The 23,843-nt window shown below is 43.7% G+C and overlaps 1 protein-coding gene across 3 annotated transcripts in view; it reads left to right on the top strand.

Annotated features, from left to right (window-relative positions):
- LOC132406557 (collagen alpha-1(XI) chain-like) overlaps positions 1-23,843 on the top strand; it is a 404,353-nt gene that overhangs the window by 164,417 nt on the left and 216,093 nt on the right. For all 3 annotated transcript variants that reach the window (XM_059992380.1, XM_059992381.1, XM_059992379.1), the window contains 6 exons: positions 205-279; positions 1,480-1,563; positions 3,033-3,089; positions 10,192-10,245; positions 11,994-12,047; positions 21,662-21,715. In XM_059992380.1, coding sequence (XP_059848363.1) covers positions 205-279; positions 1,480-1,563; positions 3,033-3,089; positions 10,192-10,245; positions 11,994-12,047; positions 21,662-21,715 — 378 coding nt within the window. The remainder of the gene's footprint in view (positions 1-204; positions 280-1,479; positions 1,564-3,032; positions 3,090-10,191; positions 10,246-11,993; positions 12,048-21,661; positions 21,716-23,843) is intronic.

The raw sequence follows: 23,843 nt of genomic DNA, 5'->3' as shown, positions 1-23,843 counted from the left end.
TATGGGGTGCGTGCAGGTCGGTGGAACTAGGTGAGAGTAAGCGTTCAGCATGGACTAGAAGGGCCGAGATTGCCTGTTTCCGTACTGTAATTGTTACTTGGTTATATCGTAGCCTGATCTCGGTTGCAATAATTCTCTTATTTTGACAGACTCTTCCCCTTTTTGTCTTCTCCCTTCCCTTAACCTACCTACCTTTAAACATAGGGTCCTCCAGGAAGACCCGGTCTTCCAGGCGTCGATGGAATACCAGGACCCCCAGGAACCATGCTGATGTTTCCGGTGAGTCACCTTTGCCATTTTGATCCCTCTTCCTTTGTTAATTCAAGCTTAGATATTAGAGGTTCCAAATCAAAGCTGGAAACCTTGGAAACACTCACCAGGTTGGACAGCATCTGTGGAGAGAGAAACAGAGTCATGGGTATATTTAGAAGTTTTGTAAGTAGCCTGCACCATGTCCCTGTTGTTCACCAGCATCATATATATGGAAGAATTATGTGAGTGTTGCCAAGACTTGAGGGTTGGAATTATAGGAAGCAGTTTGTCAGGTGCTTGGACTTTATCACTTGGAAGGTAGAAGGGTGAGGGGTGACCTTAAAAAATTTACATATTAGTTTTATTTGTTACATACACATTGAAACATCAAAACAGTGAAATGCACAATTTGTTTAAAATTAAATCAAGAAGGACAGCCTGCAAGCATTGCCATGCTTCCAGCACCGACATAGCATGCCTACAACTCACTAACCCTTAGCGTACACTTGAATATCTGGAGAAAACCCATGCCGACACAGGGACAAATGTACAAACTCCCTATGGGCAGTGGCAGGAATTAAACCCTGATCGCTGATGGCTAGCACTGTAAATTGGTGTGTTAACTTCTGTGCTGCCATGCAAGATTTATAGAAAGCGACCATATAGAGGTGAAAATATAAACATATAGCAGTATAGATAGGATGAATGCGCACTGTCTTTTACTCAGCAAAGCTAGAAGGCATAGGTTTAAGGTGACTGAGCTAAGATTTAAAATGGACCTGAGCAGCAACTTCTTCATTTGCGCATATATAGAATGAGCTACCAGAGAACGTGGCTGAGGCAATGATATTCAAAAAAATTGATAATATATGGTTAGGAAGAGTTTGGAATCCTACTTAAAAAGTCTCAACCTAGAATGTCCAGTGTTCATTTCCCTCCATAGGTGTTGCCTGGCCCTCTGAGTTTGTCCATTGCTTTGCATGTTGTTCTAGATTCCAACATCAGCAATCTCTCGTATCTGCATCAATGACAGGGGAGCTTGATTTGCAAGATGGATCTGGCTGTGTTCATAACTCACTTGCAATTTTTTACTGACCTGGGGCAAAACTGTTGTCATACTAGGCTGTGATGAATCCAACTAGGATGGTTTCTATGTTGCAATGGTAAAAATTGCTGAGGGTTATGGGGAACTGCCTCTGATTTCACCATATTCCTTCCTGTTTTCAGTTCCAGTTTGGTGGGAGTGGAGCCAAAGGACCAGTCGTCTCAGCCCAAGAATCTCAGGCCCAGGCTATTCTCCAGCAAGCAAGGGTAATACAGAAGGCTTACAACCTCTAGCCTTTAATTATTGGCGAGTGTTCAGAAAGAACTCCATCCTTCTCTGGAGTGACATCACTAGCAAGACCAGTACTTTTTTACCCATTGGTATGATGGGTAAATACAAGCAGTCGTTTTTCACTGAAGTTGGTAAGACTAGAACAAGGGTTAAAGGTGAAAGGTGAAATGTTTAAGGGGAACATCAGGGGAAACCTCTTCACTCAGAGGGTGGTCAGAGTGTAGAACGAACTGCCACTGCAATAGGTGGAATAGGTGAAATTTCAAAATTTAAGAGAAGTTTGGATAGGTACATGGATGGGAATGGTGTGGAGGTCTATGGTCCAGGTGCAGGTCAATGGGACTAGACAGAGTTATAGTTCAGTATGGACTAGTTGGGACTAAGCTAGTTTCTGTGCTGTAGTGTTCTATGTTTCAATGATTTTATTGTTGAGTACTCTCAAACTGATGGACCTTTTTTAACTAAGCCCCCTAGAAATTGGCAATAACAGCAGGTCTTCCTTCCCTCAGGAGACAGAATAGCTGCTTCCTGTTCCAATGTCTGACGAATAGAGTGCAGGGGCTTCTTTCTAATTTTAATGATGTCCTCAAGTAAATGGGTAAAGTTAGATGTTGGGTAAATGGAAACGGCTGAAGACTGCTGGAAAGTTGGGATTTGTAAACTCTTCATGCAGAGAACTAGGCTATTCGGTCCAACTGGTCTCTCCTGGGGTTGATGCTGAATACTCTGCCTCTCTACATTAGAAGAACCTTCTACCCCGTTGTCTCTGATATCTACCCATAATCCCCCTTAAAGGTGGCAGTGCTGCTCAATGTGACCAAGCCATGTGGGAGAGAGATTCTTGCCACTGTCAGGGTAAAAAATCCTGGGAAGAGAGGTTTGCCCCAGCTAGAGAGTCTGGAGAGTTCGTGTATGTATGAAGGGTGACCTTATTTAAATATATGAGACCTTAAGAGGGTCTGACAGTGTTGATGTTGGATTTTTTCTACCAGTAATAGAGTTCAAAACAAGGGGACACAGCTGCAGAGTTCAGGAGCGACCATTTTTAACTGAAGTGCTTTTCAGTTCTCTCAGACATTTCTTCTGTCAGAGGACAGTGAATCACTGGAATTCTCTGCTACTAGAGTGCTGGAGGCCAGATCACTGGAGATACTTACATTGGAGATCGATGATTACTTGAGAGATTTGAGGAAATATGGGGAACTGCCACAGAAGAGGAGTTGAGACTTGGGACAAATCAGCCATGGTCATATTGAATAGAGGGGCAAGCTGGAGGGGCTGAGAGCCCTACTCCTGTTCCGTGTCTTTGTCAGGAAGTTACCCCTGGATTTCTCAGTGATCATCTTGTTTTCCCAAGAAGCCTTTCAGAAACATTTCTCAAGCAGTTTCTTACCTTGATTCCTCAGCTTGTTCCTCTCTCATTCTATTTATTTTTGCCTTCCAGCTTTCTATGAAGGGTCCAGCAGGTTCGATTGGTCTCACGGGAAGGCCGGGACCTATGGTAAGTAGAACCGGTAACTAGGAGGATAACAGCGGGAAAGCTAACATCCAAATAGGACTCAGCAAGAGAGGCGGCAGAGATTGAGTGTGTATGAGGTGTGGCCATGTACTTACACTCAGTAGCCACTTTAATATGTACAGGAGGTATCTGATAAAGTGGTTACTCAACTGGCATCATTTATACATTCATCTATATTAAAGCTAGTGACTAAAATTGGTGCACGTGTGACTAATCTGAACAGGCAATCAGGAGACTACAAATGCACTGGAAGAAATTTGCACAAAATAGGCAAAACCAAGGGGAAAAAATGGACAGAGAGCCAAAATCTGACCTCCCTCTGCTGGGTTACTCCCTCCTTCCCTGACTTCTTGCTCCTCTCTCCCTTTTCTGTTACCTTTCTTTCAAATTCCCACCAACCACAGAACCCACCTTTCTACACTTACCCCTCCTTGTTCCACCCACTGCAAGTTCAAATTTTACATTTAATTATCATTCAACCCTGCTTCCCCACCAGCATAATCCATCTGTTTCTCACACCTTTCCTTGGTATAGCGCTCATCCAGGACTCACCCTTCCCCCTCCCCTGTATACTGCATGTCTCATTGCTCCTCTCTTAGTCTTGAGGCACAAGGACTTCTGCAGAGATTGGAAATCTTAAGCAACACATACAAAGTGCTAATGCTAATTGTGTAACACTATTACAGGACTGGCGATTACCAATTGGGGTTCAATTCCTATTGCTGTCTGTAATGAGTTTGTATGTTCTCCCTGTAACTGCCTGGGTTTCCTCCGTGTGCCCTGGTTTCTCCCACATAACGGTTGTAATTTGTGGATATGTTACATTGGTGCCAAAAGTATGACATCACTTTCATGCTGCCCCAGCTCATATTCGGGTTGTGTTGGTCGTTGATGCAAATGATGGATTTCCCTGATTGGGTTGATATTTTGATGTACTTGTGACAAATAAAACTAATCATCTTTATCTTTAAATGCTGGAGGAACTCAGCAGTTTAGGCAGCATCTATGGAAAGGAATGTCCAGTAGATAACTTAAATATAATGGGTAGAGACCTCAGAACTGCTGCAGGGTTTCAACCTAAAATGTCTACAATTGTTTTTCGCCCACAGATTTGCTTGACAGGCTGAGTCCCTCCTGCAGAATTGTTTGTTGCTGCCTTTCAAACATTTGTGGTCTCTAACTTGTCTGAGAGATTGTGAAACACTCCCCCCCCCCCATTAAATCTCACCTGAGAGTCACCGAACAAACATGCAGTGTAATTTTGTTATTTAATCAACATCAAAATTTGTGATGACATAAGGTAAAAAAAAACCTGCTGTTTCCTTTGAAATTAATGGACAAATCCATTTAACTTTTCTGGCAGTAGTTTAACTTTCACAGGTTCTACACTTGCCTCCTTTTGTCTGTAGAATTAACCTTCCTCATCAGCAATAACTTCCTGTTCTCAGTCTACATTTCAAACACCAGCATCTTAAAAACTTACACTCCGTCGATTCTCTTGCCATTGTTCCTGTCAACTGTCTCTCCTCCTCTTCCTTCCCTTTCTTTTATGGTCCACTCACCTCTCCTATCAGATTCCTTCTTCTTCAGCCCTTTACCTTTTCCACCTATCACCTTGCAGGTCTCACTTTATCCCCAGCAATGCACCTTCCCCCTCACCTGGTTTCACCTATCACCTTCCAGCTTGTACAACTTCCCCTCCCCCATCTTCTTATTCTAAATTCTTCCCTCCTTCCTTTTGAGTCCTGATGAAGGTCCTTGACTTGAAATGTAAACCTTTTATTCTTTTCCTTAGATGCCACCTCACCTGCTGAGATCCTCCAGCATTTTGTATGTATAATTCCCAATTTGTGTCTGCTTGATTGCCTGGAGCAACAAAAGATGTCCTTCAGCTGAGATGAGGTACCAGTTTACACTGATCCCATTTCACTCGCATCATACAATACCATTAGCTTCCCCCAGCCACCCCATGGGAGGTGCTATCTCTCACCTATGCTCCAGCCATAGTTTAAGCAGACAGTATCAATCTGTGTACAGTACATATCTGTGGAGAGAAATGGACAGTCAGCATTTCGGGTTGAGACCTTTCATTGGGACTGGTTGAGGCCAATGCAGATGAAGGGTCAGATCTGAAGGATGCTCGGCAGCTGTGGCAGGGGTCGAATGCTGTCACCTCCTTTAAAGCGAAGATGAGTGGCATAGGTGACAAGGTTTTGCTCCTAGATGAGCACATTGTTTTTTTATATTCGCCTTGACCATCAAAATATGAAGGCACCTTCATAAACTCCTACAGCTACCGATGGCCCTGTGATTACAGTCTCTGAGGTTGATGAGAGAGCATCTTTCAGGGGTGTGAACCCATGGAAAGCACCTGGCCCAGACGGGGTACTTGGCTGAGTACTAAAGACCTGTGCTAATAAACTGGCTGCAGTGTTCACTGATATCTTTAACCTCGTGTTTCAGCAGTCTGAGGTACCTACCTGCTTCAAGCAAGCTTCAGTTATAGCTGTGCCTAAGAAGAATGTAATAACCTGCCTCAATGATTATCGTCCAGTAGCACTTAAAACTATAGTGATGAAGTGCTTTGAGACGTTGATGATGAAGTATATCAACTCCTGTCTGAGAAGCAACTTGGATCTGCTCCAATTTGCCCACTGACACAAAGGGTCAACAACAGATGCCATTTCATTGGCCCGTCACTCAACCATGGAAGATCTGGATAGTGAAGGTCTATACATCAAGATGCTCTTCATTGACTACATCTCTATATTCAATAGTCTCATCCCCTCAAAACTAATCAATAAGCTTCAGGACCTTGGCTCCAATACCTCCTTGTGCAATTGGACCCTCGATTTCCTTACTCGTAAACCCTAGTTAGCTTAGATTGTCAACAGCATCTCCTCCACAATCTCCATCGGCACAGGTATACCACAAGGCTGTGTGCTTAGCCCCCAGCTCTAGTCACTTTACACTTATGACTGTGTGGCTAAGCACAGCTCCAATGACATATTTAGGTTTGCTGATGACACCACTGTCGATGGACAAATCAAAGGTGGTGATGAATCAGGATATAGGAAGGAAATTGAAAATCTGGCTGAGGGATATACCGCAGCAAGAACCCCTCACTCAATGTCAGCAAGACCAAGGAGCTGATTATTGTGTAAAGGAAATCAGAGATTCATGAGTCAGTCCTTATTGGGGAATCAGAGGTGGATGGGGTCAAAAGCTTTGAATTCCTTTGTGTTATAATTTGAGAGGATCTATCCAGGTCCTGCATGTAAGTGCCATTACAAGGAAGGCTTTGTGAAGATACAGTATGTCATCTGAAACTTTGACAAACTTCTGTAGATGCACGGTGGAGGGTATGTTGACTGGTTGCATCATGACCTGGTTTGGAAACACTACCTTGAACAGAAAATTGTACAAAAAGGAGTGGATACTGCCCAATCCATCATGGATAAAGCTATCTCAATCATTGTGCACTTTTACATGCAGCACTGACACAGGACAATAGTATACATCATCAAGGATGCCCACCATCCAGGCCATGCTCTCTTCTTGCTACTGCCATCAGGAAAGAGGTAAGGCATCTCAGGAACATTTGTTACCCCTCATCAGTCTCTTGAACCAGAGGAGATAACTTCACTCAACTTCACTTACCCCATCACTGAAATGTTTCCACAACCTATGGACTCACTTTCAAGGCCTCATCATTTCAAGTTCTTGATATCTGCTGCTTATTATAATTATAATTGTCATTATTTTTCTCTTTTTGTATTTGCGATTTGTTGTCTTTTGCACACTGGTGTTCCTCTGTTGGGTGCTGTGCTTCATTCCTTCTTTTGTGTTCTTTGTGTTTACTGTGAATACCCTTAAGAAATTAATCTCAGGGTTGTATATGGTGATATATATGTACATTGATAATAAATTTACTATGAACTTTGAAATGCCCGGTGTCCACTTCCCTCCATTGATGATGCCTGACTTCCTGAGTTCTTCCACTGCTTTTTGTGTTGCTACAGATTCCAACATCTGTAACTTCTTGTGTCTTGTGACAATAATGAAGGGTGTTGCGTTCCTGAAAACAGCCTATGTTGCGATGTTCTGTAAAGCAAGCTCTTGTCAAAATTGACAAGGTTGTTTTTCACTGTTTATTTAGTTATTTTACTCCGATGAATTACTTAAGAACAATTTTTTATTCCATGTCTCAATGATTTTGATTATGATTATGATAAGAGTGAGCTTCCATTATCCAGCTGTTATAATGTGAGGGTACCACTGTATTGGTGAAACTCTGGGTTAGAAAGGATAAGTCAGTGGTTTTGTCAATGGGAGAGTAACCGAGACAGTGGATATTGGTCCGGGGACAGTCATTGAAGTCTCACCTTTGCAGTGGGGGAATTTAAACTGAACTGAGAAAATTCTGTAATTTCTCATGCTATTCTTATATTTCCATTTGGCTCATGAATCTGTCAACTCTCAGGGCAATCCCAAATTTCCATAATGTCCACTCTCTCTCATCTGCCATCAGCTCACTTTGTTTCCTACCATCCATCTACTATTCTAGGGATAATGTTTATAACCAATTAACCTGATCATAAGGAAGGCAAATGCAATGTTAGCATTTTTTTCGAGAGACGAGAATGGAAAACCAAGGATGCAATGCTGTGTCTTCAGTTATGTATTTAGAGATACACCACACAACAGACTCTACAGGCCCAACAAGCCACACACTAGACTAATCACAGGACAATTTACAGTGACCAATTAACCTACTAAGCATTATGTCTTTGGTCAGTGGGAGGAAACCGGAGCACCCGGAATGGGCAGAACATATCAACTCCTAACAGAGGCTTTTGTTGAGATCACATGGAATGTCATGAGTAGTTAAATCCTGCAAAGAGTCTCGACTGGAAACGTCGACTGTACTTTTTTTTCATAGATGCTGCCTGGCCTGCTGAGTTCCTTCAGCATTTTGTGTGTGTTGCTTGGATTTCCAGCATCTGCAGATTTTCTTTCATTTGTGCATTGTGAGTAGTGTTGGGGTGCTGTCATTGGAGAGGGTCCAGAGGAGGTTCAGGAGAATGATCCCAGGAATGAAAGGGTTGGTGTATAAGGAGAGTTTAATGACTCTGGACCTGTATTTTCCAGGGTTTAGAAGAATGAGGGAGATCTTATTGAAACCTACTGGATATTGAAAGGCCTGGATGTGCATAAGATGTTTCCTAGACTGGAATGGGGAGGAGTGTTGGTCTAGGACCAGAATGCATGGCCTCTGAATAGGATATTCCTTTACACCAGAGATAAGAAGGAATTTCTCTAGCCAGACAGTGGTGAATCTGTGGAAGTTGTTGCCACAGATGGCTTTGGAGGTAAAGTCACTGGATGTTTTTATAGCGGAGGTTGATACATGCTTGATTAGTCAGGACAATGAAGATTATGAGTGAAGGCAGGAGAATGTAGTTGAAAGGGAAAATAAATCAGCCATGATCAAGTGGAGGAGCAGGTTCGATGGGCCAAATGGGCTAATTTTGTTCTTATGGTCTTATGGTCCAACCTACTGAGCTGCCTATATGTGGAGGTAGGAAGAAACTGGAACATCTTGAGGTGAGGCAGCAACCCTACCAATTGAATATATTATGGCACCCATGTTTCTATAGCAAGGTCACTATTTATTGCCCAATCCTAATCGTTCTTGTGAAGGTGGGGGTCTTCCACCCTCTCCAACTGCTGCAGCCGTTTTTAATCCAGCTGGGTGTGGTTCAGAGTCAGCCACATTCCGAGGCAGATCAAAGCCAGACTGGGTAAGTATGGCAGATTTCCTTCCCATGAAGCATGTCAGTGGGCCAGATGCATCTTTATGACAATCTTATAATTTCCTGCTAGTATCAACTAGCTTTTCAATTGGATGCACAGTGATGTGTGATGTGGCAATTAGCGCTGATGACTCAGGTCTCCAGTGACCCAAGGTTGATCCTGATCACCGCTGTTGTCTGTGTGGAATTTACGTGTTCTTCCTCTGATCACCTGGGCTTTCCCTGGCTGTTCCGCTTTCCTCTCACATGCTGAAGATGTGCAAGTTGGTAGGTTCACTGGCTTCAAAGGTGACTTAATGAGAAGATAATAATATTACCCCTCTGGCAGGCAAGTCCGTGAAGGGACAAAGATTTAAAACAATTATCACAACAAAATAGAGATGATGTGAGATGATTATCTCTAAGAGAAAAGCAAACTGCTGGAGTAACTCAGCAGGTCGAGCAACATCTATAGACATCATGGAATTGTTGCCATTTTGAATTGAGACTCTGCATCAGCATGAAAATGCTGATGGAAATGTTTCAACATATGGCATAGAATTTGTTGTTTTATGGCAGCGGTACAGTGCAAGACACAAAGAAGTTATACTATAAGAAATATAAGAAGTAAATAATGCAAAAAGAGAGCAAACTAGTGAGATTGTGTTGGTGGACTGTTCAGAAATTTGGTGACGGAGGGGAAGAAGCTGTCCCTATCACACTGAATGTGCCCTCCCACAAATGTTGCTCAGCCCATTGAATTTTTCCAGCAGATTGCTTGTCAGGCAGGCTCCAGTGTCAGTAGAGTCTTGTGTGTCTATTTCCCTTGGTGTAGATGTGTGGTAAGTGACAATCAGGATGTATAGACAGGTGAGAGAGAATTGGGCATCTAGGAAATATGGGATTCACCGGGTTGTATGGAACTATTAGAGTAAAATTAGAAATTACAGAGTTATTTTCTTAGATTTAAATTCCCAGATGCCATGCTGGGTCTTCAGTTACTGTTGCTGGATTGATATCTAGTTTCCTGGTTTGCTCATCCACTAACAGAATGAGTGGTTTTTACATGGACAAGAAAGTGCAGGAGGGAGTGGATAAGAGGGGAGGAGGAGGGGTGGACTGGAGAGTACAGGGGGCTTAAAATGAGCAAGGAATTGGAGACATCTTTGGAGTGGGTAAGTGGAATGGGAAATGTGGTAAAGTAATGAAGTGAGGTCAGATTTTGTGAAGTCTTTCAGGACAATAAATTAACAGCCAAAACTGTTTGTGTTCCTTCCTTTTCTTTACAGGGTCCCCCTGGATTCATTGGCCTAAAAGGTGACTCTGGTGAAATGGGTCCAAAGGTAGGCAAAAGGTTCTTTCGGACAAATATTTATTTTAGTAATGAAACATAATCCAAGTTAGAAACTGATGCCTGAGGGTCTGAACCTAAGGACGGGAGGCAGCTGGTCCCAGGGTGGAATGCCTGATGTTGTATGTATGAGTGAGGAGGTGGGTGGGGAATAGGCTTGTTTTGGTGTCGTTGTTGCTGTCAAAATGAGTGCTGGCACCTGCGGCCCGTCCTCAGCACATCATTGGGTGTGTTGGTTGCTAACGCAAATGGCACATTTCACTATCTGTTTCGATGTACATGTGATCAATTGAAAAATCTGAATCTCTCTGGTCGGAACATCCAAGTAAAGTCTGACCATGAGGATCAGTGAGAGCTTCCTCAACACAAGAACAGATTCCATGCTCTTTATGCAAAATGGAAGCTACCTTGAAGTTAAGATTAGCATTAACATCCTGACACACTCCCTATGTGTGTCTGCTGTGACTAAGTGGGGAGCTTTCTTGAATCTGAATCAACTGGTTGAGGGTTCAAGACTGCCTTCAGTGGTCTGAATAAAGAGTGGATTCAGTCTCTTATAGTTGGATACTGCTAGTCTATGACTGAAAATTCTCAGATGACATGAAACCAAGTCCCTCCTGTGCTTGCATCTGTTGTGTTATGAAGAGAGATTTTCCTGCTCTCACAGACATTATTTATTTTTCAGCCAACATCTCACAATGTTTTGAAAAATAAAACGTTTAATCTGTTTAAAAACAGCAAATCCTGGAAATAATCAGCAGATCAGATTAGAGGGGGTTGGACAAACTTGGGTTGTTTTCTCGAAATGTCAGATGCTGAGTGGAGACCTGAAAGAAGTTTATAAATTACACGAGTCATATATGGGGTAGAGAGTCAGAATCTTTCTTTTCCCCGGATAGAAATGTTAAATACTGGAGTATTTGCATTTAAGGTGCTTTCAGATAGACACACGGATATGCAGAGAACGGAGGGATGTGGATCATGTTCAGTCAGAAATGTTTTAGTGTAATTTGTCATTGTGATTGACACAGACATTGTGGGTCAAAGGTTGGGGTTCCACAATGTTCAGGGAGCATCAGAGAGAGAGAAATGAGGATTGTAGAAGATTGGGAGGAGATTTGACAAAATTATGATGGATATCAATAGGGTAAATACAAGCAGGATTTTTACACTGAGTTTGAGTGGTACTATAACCAGGTCATGGGTTAAGGATGAAGGATGAGAAGTCTAAGGGGAACATGAGGGGAAACTTCTTCACTCAGAGGGTCGTGAGAGTGTGGAATGAGGTGCCAGCACAAGTAGTGCAAGCAGGCTTGATTTTAATGTTTAGTGAAGTTTGGATAGATACATGGACAGTAGGGTTATGGAGGGTTATGGTCCTGCTGCAGGTCGAAGGGAGTAGACAGTTTAAATGGTTTGGCATGGAATAGATGGGCTGAAGAGCTTATTTCTGTGCTATATCTTTCTATAACTCTATAAATCCAGGAGTTAATGTTGCAGCTCCATCAGTGACTTTGCTTCCTTCTCCACAGAAGCAGCCCAACCTGCAAAGTATTTCCTGGATTTGCTGATATTATGTCAAAACCCTTGTTCTTTGTGAGAATTTGCCATGAGCGACCATAATTGCTGTGTTTTCTGTTGTCACAGTGGATGCTAGTCTTCAAGCAGCACTGTGGAGAGTCTTGGGGAACATGCTGGGTTTGAAGAAGGTGTCTTAAAATGTCTTTCTTTGCCTTCTAGGGTCCTCCTGGTGTGTTGGGACCTCCAGGTGCTCCTGGAAGAACTGGAAGAAGGGTAGGGATCTCCTTGTTTAAATGAATATGGGACACCTCCATTGAAGTGGAGGATGTAATCAGCAGTTTTAGAACCATTAGTTCTGTCTAGATTTACTCTAAATGTTAGACTGATTCATTAATTAATTGAACAGGTGTTTGGAGGCTGTATTTCACTGCTGTGACAGGGTGCGATGCAGAGTGAAAAGAGGCATCAGTTGGGCTCACCAGTCCTTGCCACTCCTTACTCTCAGTTTGGATATTGGCACGTGTTTTTGGGCGGGTTAGGTGGTTGAACTGCTCTGGATGATATTTGTAGAGGAAGTTATGGTGAGTTAACCATATGTAGAAACAGGAGGAGGCAAGTACTCGACTTTGCATCTACCCTCATTAATCTGCGAGATAATTCCATTCTCCTTTTCCCCATACCAGTTTGTAACTTGGTTAATGAAAATGTATTTAACCGGGTAACCTCTTGTCCCTTTTGACAAGGAGATCATCAAAGCCACGTTTCACCATGATAATGCCAGCCAGCATGCTATACATTCATTCTCTCGACGATTAGGGTATCTACAAAATACACCATGGTCATCCACCCAGTGCCTCCCTCTCCCATAACCTCCATCACCAAGAAGGACAAGGGCAGAAGGTGCATGGAGCACCACACCCTGCAGGTTCCCTTCTGAGTCACCCACCATCTTGAGAGGGAAGTATATCAACAGGCCTTCAATGTCCCTGGTTCTAATACTAAGAAACAGAACAATGCAAACACTTTCACCAGAAGGACTGCAGTGGATCAAGATGGCCATAGGCTATAAGAAGTAGGAGCAGAATTAGACCATTCAGCCCACTGAGTCTGCTTCACTATTCAATCATAACTGATATACTGTATTATGCTCTCAGCTTCATTCTCTTGCCTTCTCTTCATAACCTTTGATGCCCTAACTAATCAAGAACCTATCAAACTCCATTTTAAATAAACCCAATGACTTGTTCTCCATAGTCACCTGTGGCAATGAATTCCATAGGTTCACAACCCTCCGGTGAAAGAAATTCCTTCTCTGCTCTGTTTTGAAAGGATGTATTTCTGTTCTCCCATGATTGGAATCATCTTCTCAAGAAGTTGATAGGCTGGGTTATCAATGCCAGTAATTCTCAAATCATGAAAAGAGATATATTTAAATTAAAATCAGATAAGAACACAACAAAGAGAACTGGTCAGGTGTCAGATCTCTCAGTGGGAGAGCATTTGGGAGATAGTGATCATAATTGTACCTCCTTTACAATAGCATTGGAGAGAGATAGGAACAGAAGTTAGAAAAGCATTTAACTGGAGTAAGGGGAATTATGAGGCTATCAGGCAGGAACTCGGAAGGTTAAATTGGGAACAGATGTTCTCAGGGAAAGGTATGGAAGAAATGTGGTGAATGTTCAGGGGATATTTGTGCTGGAGTTCTGCATAGGTACGTTCCAATGAGACAGGGAAGTAATGGTAAGGTACAGAAACAGGTTCAGAGAGTTGGGTAATGTCAGAAATCTAGAAGATCATAAGGCTAACACAAAGGAGCCTAAGAAGGAAATTAGGAGAGCCAGAAGGGGCCATGAGAAGGCCTTGGTGGGTAGGATTAAGGAAAACCCCACGACATTCTACAAGTATATGAAGAGCAAGAGGATAAGACATGAAAGAATAGGACCTATCAATTGTGACAGTGGGAAAGGGTGTATGGAACTGGCGGAAATTGCAGAGGTACTTAATGAATACTTTCCTTCAGTATTCACTATGGAAAAGGATCTTGGTGATAGTAGTGATGACTTGCAGTGGACTGAAAAGCTTGAGCATGTAGATATTAAGAAAGAGGATGTGCTGGAGCTTTGGGAAAGCATCAAGTTGGATAAGTCGCTGGGACCAGATGAGATGTACCCCAGGCTGTTATGGGAGGCGAAGGAGGAGATTGCTGAGCCTCTGGTGATAATCTTTACATCATCAGTGGGGACGGGAGAGGTTCTGGAGGATTGGAGGGTTGCGGATGTTGTTCCCTTATTCATAAAAGGGAGTAGAGATAGCCCAGGAAATTATAGACCAGTGAGTCTTAATTCAGTGGGTTAGTAAGTTGGTGGAGAAGATCCTGAGAGGCAGGATTTATGAATATTTGGAGAGGTATAATATGATTAGATATAGTCAGCATGGCTTTGTCAAGGATAGGTCGTGCCTTACGAGCCTGATTGAATTTTTTGTGGATGTGACTAAACACATTGATAAAGGAAGAACAGTAGATGTAGTGTATATGGATTTCAGTAAGGCATTTGATAAGTTATCCCATGCAAGGCTTATTGAGAAAGTAAAGAGGCATGGGTTCCAAGGGGACATTGCTTTGTGGATCCAGAACTGGCTTGCCTACAGAAGGCAAAGAGTAGTTGTAGACAGGTCATATTCTGCATGGAGGTTGGTGACCAGTGGGGTGCCTCAGGGATCTGTTCTGGGACCCTTACCCTACATGATTTTTATAAATGACCTGGATGAGGAAGTGGAGGGATGGGTTAGTAAGTTTTCTGATGACACAAAGGTTGGTGGTGATGTGGATGGTGTGGAGGGCTGTCAGAGGTTATAGTGTGACATCAATAGGATGCAAAACTGGGCTGAGAAGTGACAAATGGAATTCAACCCAGATAAGTGTGAAGTGGTTCATTTTGGTAAGTCAAGTATAATGGCAGAATATAGTAATAATGGTAAGACTCTTGGCAGTGTGGAGGATCACAGGGATCTTGGGATCTGAGTCCATAGGATGTTCAAAGCATCTGCACAGGTTGACTCTGTGGTTAAGAAGGCGTATGGTGTATTGCCCATCAATTGTGGGATTGAATTTAGGAGTTGAGAGGTAATGTTGCAGCTATATAGGACCCTGGTCAGACCCCAGTTGGAGTACTGTGCTCAGTTCCGGTCGCTTCACTACAGGAAGGATGTGGAAGGCATAGAAACGGTGCAGAGGAGATTTACAAGGATGTTGCCTAGATTGGGGGGCATGCCTTATGAAGACAGTTGAGTGAACCCAGCCTTTTCTCCTTGGAGCAACGAAGGATGAGAGACATTGATCGTGTGGATTGTCAGAGGCTTTTTCCTAGGGTTGAAATGGCTGCCACAAGAGGACACAGTTTTAAGGTGCTTGGTAATAGGTACAGAGGAGATGTCAGGGGTAAGTTTTTTACGCAGAGAGTGGTGAGTCCGTGGTATTGGCTGCCAGCAACGTTGGTGGAGGTTGATATGATAGGGTCTTTTAGCAGAATTTTGGATAGGTACATGGAGCTTAGAAAAATAGAGGGCAATGGGTAACCCTGGTAATTTCTCAGGTAGGGACATGTTCGGCACAACTTTGTGGGCCAAAGGGCCTGTATTCTGCTGTAGGTTTTCAATGTTTCTTTTTCTAACTAGATGTAGGCCATTTGGCTTCTTGTGTCTTTTCTGATATGCAATAAAATCAGGCTGATCTTCTGTCTCCTCTCCACTTTCTTGCACCAATGCCATTTCTCTCCATGAAGTATCTAAGGAGCCATCAGACTCTGCCTTGGCTGTGCTCAATGATGAGCGCTTTAACTATTCTCTACCCTGGGTGATGACATTTCTTTGCATTTTTGTTCTGATTGACCAGCAACTTATATTAGGTTTTAGGTAATTTGTTCTAGATACTTGAGTCAGGGAAATGCCATCTCCACATCCAACCTCCCCCCCACCCCCCCCCCCCCACGCACATTAAGAATTTGCAGGTAGGTAAATTTTGGTATATTTAAACCTAACACCTCAAACCAGTAACCACTATCATTCCCTCTTTCAAGCAAGAACCTGCAGAAACATTAAGTTTCAATACAAGTCAAAGTTTGATAAAGTTATCTTAAGTTATGTGGTTTTGTGAATATCCTCAGTCATTGTGAAATTCCGAGCCAAGTCTTTTCCCTAACTTGGCAGGAACCCAAACTTCTGTTCTGTAATTCTGAAGCCCAACAGAGTTCTTGGATAGCGTACAAGGACGTGTATATCCCTGCTCAAAGCCATCTGGGATTTGTTTGAGTTCTTCCCACAGTAATGTGCACAGAGAGCAGGAATTCAACAGAGTGCCAGAGATAGAGTTTGCCTCAACCATCTCTCCAGTGACGTTGGAAGACAGCAATGCACCTGTTGACACTGCTCACACCACCCATCCCTGACTTGTCCATCTGATCTTGCTGTCCCATCCCAATTGCATAGCCAGCTTCCAAATGTTTACCACACTAGGCAGAAATCTTTCCTAATTGGACTGGTTGAAGACCTGCTTTGAACTTTACATATATCTTCCTATTTTCTCTTACCATTGTATTGTTTGTTTCTCAGATTCTTTAACTTATATCCTTACCCTTTGCATTTTGTTTTCCATTTGCTTTCTTTAAACTATTCTATCTTTGCACTATGTTATTCTAACTCTAACATGCATATTCACTTTCTCTCTCACACACTCAATGTCCTATATATTGTCCCCTTTTCCTCTTTCTTGTTTCTACCATCACCCTTTGTCTTTCAAATGTCTCTCAACCTTCTGTTTCTCCTAACTCTCTCCCTCTCTGTATCTCAGATGCCTGTTTCTTACTTCCATTTTGTACTCTGAATCTCCTCCAATGTACTCTCCCTTTTTCTCTCTTTACCTGTCTGTCTCTTTCTCTGTCTCTGCCTGCCTCTCTCTGTCTATCTTTTTCTTTTTCTATCATTGTGTCCCTCTTACTCTCTTACAGTCTGTCTCTATTTTATTCCCTCTCTCTGCCTTTGTGTGTGTGAGTGTGTCTCTGTCTCTCTATACGCTTTGCCCATGTGCTTCTCCATTCCTTTTTTCTTTCCCTTTTCTCTCCCTCTCTCTCTTTTCTCTACATATACCTCACATATTCTCTCCCCTTCTCTCTCTCCCCTTCTCTCTCTGCCCTTCTCTCTCTCACCCTTCTCTCTCTATCCCTCTCTGTCCCTTCTTTCTCCCCCTCCTCTCTTCTCATTCACTCCCCCTCTCTCCTACTTCACTCCCCCTTTCTCCTACTTCCCCTTTCTCCTCCCTTTCTCCCCTTCTTTCCCACTCCCCCCATTTCTCCCAATCCCCCTCTCATCCCCTCCCTCACACCACTACCTCTCCCCTTCCTCTCTCCCCCTCCCCCTCCCCTCCCTATTCCCTTTTCCCTTTTGCCTCCCTTTCCCCTGCCTCTCGCTCTCCTCTCTCTCCTCATCCTCTCCCTCTTTGCTCCCTCTCCCCATCTCCCTCCCCCTAATCTCCCTCTATCCCTCTCTCCCCTTCTCCCCATGCCCCCTCTCTCCCTTCTCTTCCCTCCCCTCCCCCTCTCTCCCCCCCTCTTCTCCCCTGCCTCTCGCTCTCCTCTCACTCCTCATCCGCTTCCTCTTTGCTCCCTCTCCCCATCTCCCTCCCCCTCTCTATCCCTCTCTCCCCTCCCTCTAATCCTCTCTCCCCCTTCCCCATGCCCCTTCTCTTCCCTCCCCTCCACCCCTCTCCCTTCAACTCCCCCTCCCCTCTACCCATCTCCATCCCCTCTTCCCTCTCCCCCTCCCCTTCCCCTTCTCTCTCTCTTCCCCTTTCCCCTTCCTCCTCTCATCCTCCCCTTTCCTCTCTCTATCCAATCTCTCCCCTCCCCTCCCTCTTCCCTTCCCCCTCTCCTCTTTCTCTCCACTCTCTCCCCTCCCTTCCACCCCTCTCCCCTCCACTCCCCCAATCCTCTCTGTCCCCCTCCCCTCCCTCTCCCCTTCTCCCTTCCTCCTCTCCCCTCCCCTTCCCCTCTTTCTCCCTTCATCCCCTCCCCCTCTCTCTACCCTCTCTCACCCCGTCTCTACCCCTCTCTCTCACCCCCCTCTCCCCCTCAAACTCTTCCCCTTTTCTTGCTATCCAGTGTGTTAGCTCTCCTCTCTCAGACTCTCTCTTGTACGTTCTCTCTCATACACTCTCACTCACACTTTCTCAGTAATCACCCCAGCCCCTGCTCCCCTTTGTTCTCTCTCCTCCCCCTTGTTCTTTCTGCCTCTCAGCTCCCTCCAACACTTCACTACCCAAGTCTCTCCTCATCCATTCGGTGGATGATGTTACTCCTGCTGCGATCGTCTGTGATTGCCTCGCCTTTCTGAGCCGGATCTATCTGTGGCAATACCCTGACTGATAACAATGTGTTTTGCTTGGGTAGCTAATGATTGCAATTCATGATTATAAATCTCTTCACCCACAGTTTTAATCAGAACCCCCTCAGCAAAGCAGTTGTTAATATCCCAGAAACCAAACAGTTGATGTTATTAGTTGTCCTGGTTTTTAAAACATGGGTGGGTAGAAATTAATTAGTACTTGAGGAAGTCAAGTCAAGTCACTTTTATTGTCATTTCGACCATAACTTACACAGTAAAAACAAGATAACGTTTTTCCAGACCATGGTGCTACATGAAAAAGTACAAAAACTACACTGAACTACATAAAATCAACACAGACAAAAAAAAACTACACTAGACTACAGACCTACCCAGAACTGTATAAAGTGCACAAAACAGTGCGGGCATTACAATAAATAATAAACAAGACAATAGGCACAGTAGAGGACAGTAAGTTGGTGTCAGTCCAGACTCTGGGTATTGAGGTGTCTGATAGCCTGGTGAAAGAAACTGTTACATAGTCTGGTCATGAGAGCCCGAATGCTTCGGTGCCTTTTCCCAGGTGGCAGGAGGGAGAAGAGCTTGTATGAGGGGTGTGTGGGGTCCTTCATAATGCTGTTTGCTTTGTGGATGCAGCGTGTAGTGTAAATGTCTGCAATGGCGGGAAGCGAGACCTCAATGATCTTCTCAGCTGACCTCACTATCCACTGCAGGGTCTTGCGATCCAAGATGGTGCAATTTCTGAACCAGGCAGTGATACAATTGCTCAGGATGCTCTCAATACAACCCCTGTAGAATGTGATGAGGATGGGGGGGTGGGAGATAGACTTTCCTCAGTCTTTGCAGAAAGTAGAGACACTGCTGGGCTTTCTTTGCTATGGAGCTGGTGTTGAGGGACCAGGTGAGATTCTCTGCCAGGTGAACACTAAGAAATTTGGTGCTCTTAACGATCTCTACCGAGGAGCCTTCAATGTTCAGCAGAGAGTGGTTGCTTTGTGCCTTCCTGAAGTCAACAACCATCTCTTTTGTTTTGTTCACATTCAGAGACAGGTTGTTGGCTCTGCACCATTCCTTTAGCTGCTGCACCTCCTTTCTGTACGTTGACTCGTCATTCTTGCTGATAAGACCCACCACGGTCGAAGTTTAATGAGTTTAACAAAATCTGTGCTAATTACTTGTACAATAACATCAAGGAAAGTCAAGGGTGAGAAAAGATAATTCAGACTATTGAGTCTGTCCCTCTGTTCTTGAAATCATTCTTGTTTTTTAAACGTCTTGCAGACAACTTTACTGTTGGTCCAGATTTGAAAATTTATCACTAAGTTTCCATTCAGAGAAAACAAAAATATATTCCTGAGATCTCTCAAATTATGAGTGAAGTACCAGAAAGCTGACAGCATTGTTATGTTTCTGACGCACTGTCTAATGCTTGGTGTCCACCCAACAATACCAGTGATTTGGGATCTTTCCTGGAATTTTCCTAACAAGCACAGCATTGATCCATCGAACTTCCTGGTTCACAAAGTACTTACTTTGATTCACTGCTGGGATGATCAATGCCCATTGGTGATGGTACTTTGGGAGGTAGTGTTGTCATCGATTCCCACTGAGAACTGGTGAAGTTGAGTGGCAGCTGGTGAGAATCATTATTGAAAATGTTGGGGATTGGTTAGGGATCAGCATGGGACTGTCCCTGGTCTTTTGGGGATGGTTGGGGATTAATATTGATTGAAAAAGTTCTTCAAAGGGCTGCAGGAGTGTTGTAAAGAGAGAGTTGGGTGGTCTAAAGGATGGATTCCATCGAAGTGCCATAATGTCATATAACCTTAGTCAATGTTCCTCCCTCAATGAGTTAGCAATAGATTAACCTGGCATTTGCCTTGTCACACTTTGATGAGATGGTGTCCACTCAGAATCAGAATCAGGATTAGTATCATCGGCATATGTCATGAAATTTGTTAACTTAGTGGCAGCAGTACAATGCAATACATGATGAATTTGTAAAAACAAATAAATATTTTAATTACAGTAAGTATATGTATGCAAGTTAAATTGTTACATTAAAAATAGTGCAAAAACAGAAATAATATGTAATATAAAAAAAGTGAGGTAGTGTGAGAAGACCATAAGATATAGGAGCAGAAGTAGGCCATTTGGCCCATCGAGTCTGCTCCACCATTCAGTCATGAGCTGATCCAATTCTTCCAGTCATCCCCACTCCCCTGCCTTCTCCTCATACCCTTTGATGCCCTGGCTAATCAAAAACCTATCTATCTCTACCTTAAATGCACCCAATGACTTGGCTTCCACAGTCGCTGATGGCAACATATTCCACATATATTTTTCATGGATTCAATGTCCATTTAGGAGCATATGGCAGAGGGGAAGAAACTATTCCTGAATCTCTGACTGTGTGCCTTTTGACTTCTGTACCTCCTTTCTGACGGTAGCAATGAGAAGAGGGCATGTCTTGGGTGATAGTAGTCCTTAATAATAGACGTCCACTTTCTGAGGTAGTGCTCTTTGAAGATGGAGCTGACTAACTTTACAATTTCTATAGCTTCTTTCTATCCTGTGCAGTAGCAGCTCCCATCCCCCCAATAACAGACGGTGATGCAGTCTGTTAGAATGGTCTCCACAATACATCTGTAGAGGTTTTTGAGTGTTTTAGATGACAAACCAAATCTCAAACTCCTAATGAAATGCACCCACTTTCTTGCCTTCTTTATAGCTGCATCGATATGTTGGACCCACATTAAATCCTCAGAGATACTGATACCCACAAACTTGAAATTGCTCACTCTCTCCACTTCTTATCGCTCTATGAGAACTGGTTCATGTTCCCTCAATGGTGTTGTAGATATCCACTTATCCTCATCAAATTGCAGAATTGAAAAGTGTGAAAAGAAATGAGATTACATCATGGGTTCCTTACAAAACAAATGAAAATAGATGCCTTATTATACAATGATGTGGAGGCTTTGGAGAGGGTGCTGAAGTGGTTTACAGTGCAGGAGAGGGCATGTGGTATCACTGCAATTTGGATAAAGAGGGTTGTTTTCTTCAGTGGTGGAAACTGGGGGGACATAAAAGAAGTTTATAAGAGGCATAGATGGACAATAGTATTTGACACTACTTCTGGGCTTGAAATGTCAAATACTACAGTACATACATTTAAGGTAAGGCTTGGAAAAGTTCAAAGGGAATCGTGGGGCAAGATTTTTACACAGAATGTGGGTGCATGGGCTGGTGCTGGAGGCAAATTTGAAAGACATTTAAGACACCCTTTGGCACATTGACTAGGCAGGAAGTGGAGGGGTATGGACATTGTACAGGCAGAAGGGAGAAAGGATTGGTGTCATGAGGCATTAGGTTAATGAGTTCAGCAAAACATAGTGGGTCGAAGGGCTTCTTACTGTTCTATCTTCTTAATAAACCTGATGTCTACCTTTCTGTCTGACTAACTGCATATTTCCTCAATTTAACAGGGTCGGCCTGGAGTAAATGGAGTCCGAGGGTTACCTGGTGAGCCGGGAGTAAAGGTGGGTAGTCTCCTGGCACCTGTATGACTTCTTGAACCGTCACCATTGTCTTCCTTTTCCACTTCCAAGTGCACGCACCAACCTGCTTCATGATCACCGTTCTCAGAGACTGGAGCTGGTGATAAGCAATTCTCCCTCCCCAGGTTGCCAATGCCCTTACAGGAGTTTGGGAGCAGGGGTGGTGGATTTTCCTACTGTTGCGGGGCTGTGGACAGTTACTGCCGGGTAGAAACAGAGTATTTGCTAGTGCCTTCTCCCTCCACTTCCAAGAGCCTCAAAGATTGAGAGCTGAGCTGGGTGGAGCTGACCGGAGTGGGAAGGTGGCTGCTTGCTCCTTCGTCTGCTCTGTGTCTGTGATCCTCTCCCATTCATTACTTATTTCCGAATTATGAATGGCTCGAGGTACAAATCCTTCTCAGGAATGGAATCCTGTTGTATTCTGGGGAGAGCATTTAGTCTGGTGTCTCACCACTGCAGCTGGGAAATACAAATTCATGTGATTAACATAAGTTGTAAAATAAAAACTAACAGTGACTGTGTAGCAGTTATAATGCTTTAATGAGGGAACTTTGTCCATATCAGTGGCTCTAGACCTATGCAACACACACAGAATGCTGGAGGATCTCAGCAGATTAAGCAGTACCTATGGAAAAGAGTTATTTGTCAACGTTTTGGGCTGAGACCCTTCTTCAAGATGGGGTTTGGCCCAAAACGTCAACTGTTTACTCTTTTCTGTAGACGCTGCTTGACCTGCTGAGTTCCTCTAGCATCTTGTGTGTGTTGTTCTGGATTTCCAACATTTGTAGATTTCTTGTGTTTGAGGCTCCAGAGCTATGGCTGGCTTGTATCTGCCCTCTGTACTTGGGTGCTTCCAGTGCAGCCTCTCTTCATCGGTGAGACCTGATGTAGATTGGTGGCTACTTTGATGAGCATATTTGCTCCATCTGCCACAAAAGGTGGAATTTCCTAATGGCTATCCATTTCGATTTGCCTTCCCATGTCTATTACAACATGTCAGTCCAAGGCCTCTACCACTGCCGTGATGAGGCCATGCTCAGGGTGGAGAAGCACCACCTCAAATTCCATCTGTGTAGAGTTCAACCTGATGGCATGAACATTGATTTCTCCAATTTATGGTCATTTCTCCCCTCCTTCCCTCTCTCATTTTTCATCCCCCATTCTGGTTGTCCTGTCACCCCTTGTCTTCTCATCTGCCTATCACCTCTATGTAGTTCTGCCCCTCCCCTTTTTTCCATGGTTCAGTCCTTTCGGCTTAGATTTCATCTTCTTCAGCTGTTTATCTCTTCCATTTATCCCTTCCCAGCTTCTCACACCACCCACACACACAACTTGCCCCTCACCTGATTTCATCTGTCACTGGTCTGCTCGTACTCTTCCCTCACCCCCCCCCCCCCCCCCGCCATTCTCGGTTTGGATTCTGCCTCCTTCATTTACATTCGGAAGAAAGGTCTCAGCCTGAAATGCAGACTGTTTGTTTCCCTCCATAGATGCTGCCTCATTTGCTAAGTTCCTCCAGCATTGTGTTTGTGTGTGTTCACTGGAGTTTCAACATCTGTAGAATCTCTTGTGTTTGTGACCCTCTGTAATCCACTTGGTTCACTCAGAGAATACTTGACCATCTACATTTGCCTGTAACTACTCTCTAAAATGCTCCAAATTATGAGCAATTGTTGAAAGTCGTAAATGGGAAAAGGGCCATTCTTTCCACCAAGCCAATACTGACACTAAAATTCCCATTGATTTTATTCTGCCTACATTTCCATTGGCTCGCTGTGGATTCTACCACACATTAGGAGCATCTGACAGACACCAACGGATCTTCTAACCCCTGTTTTTACCCAGGATTGGAGGAGGTGGAAAAAAGTTGCACGGTTAATAAGGAGAACGTGCAAACTCCATGCTGACAGCACTAGAAGTCAAGGTTGAACACAGTTCTCAGGGACTATGAGACAGCAGTTCTACTATATGCACCACCCAATTGGATTAACCAGACTTGCCTGACTCCTGTACAGGGATAAGACCAAAACAGTAGACATTTCTCCAAGGTTTTGTCCCACCAGTGCTTGATTGTAGGATATTGCTGTGTGCAGAAGATGCCAACATGACA

The sequence above is a fragment of the Hypanus sabinus genome, chromosome 16 (genome assembly GCF_030144855.1).
Source record: "Hypanus sabinus isolate sHypSab1 chromosome 16, sHypSab1.hap1, whole genome shotgun sequence".
Lineage (NCBI taxonomy): Eukaryota > Metazoa > Chordata > Chondrichthyes > Myliobatiformes > Dasyatidae > Hypanus > Hypanus sabinus.
Note: the sequence above shows the minus strand (reverse complement) of the source record. Positions and strands in the feature narration are given on the sequence as shown.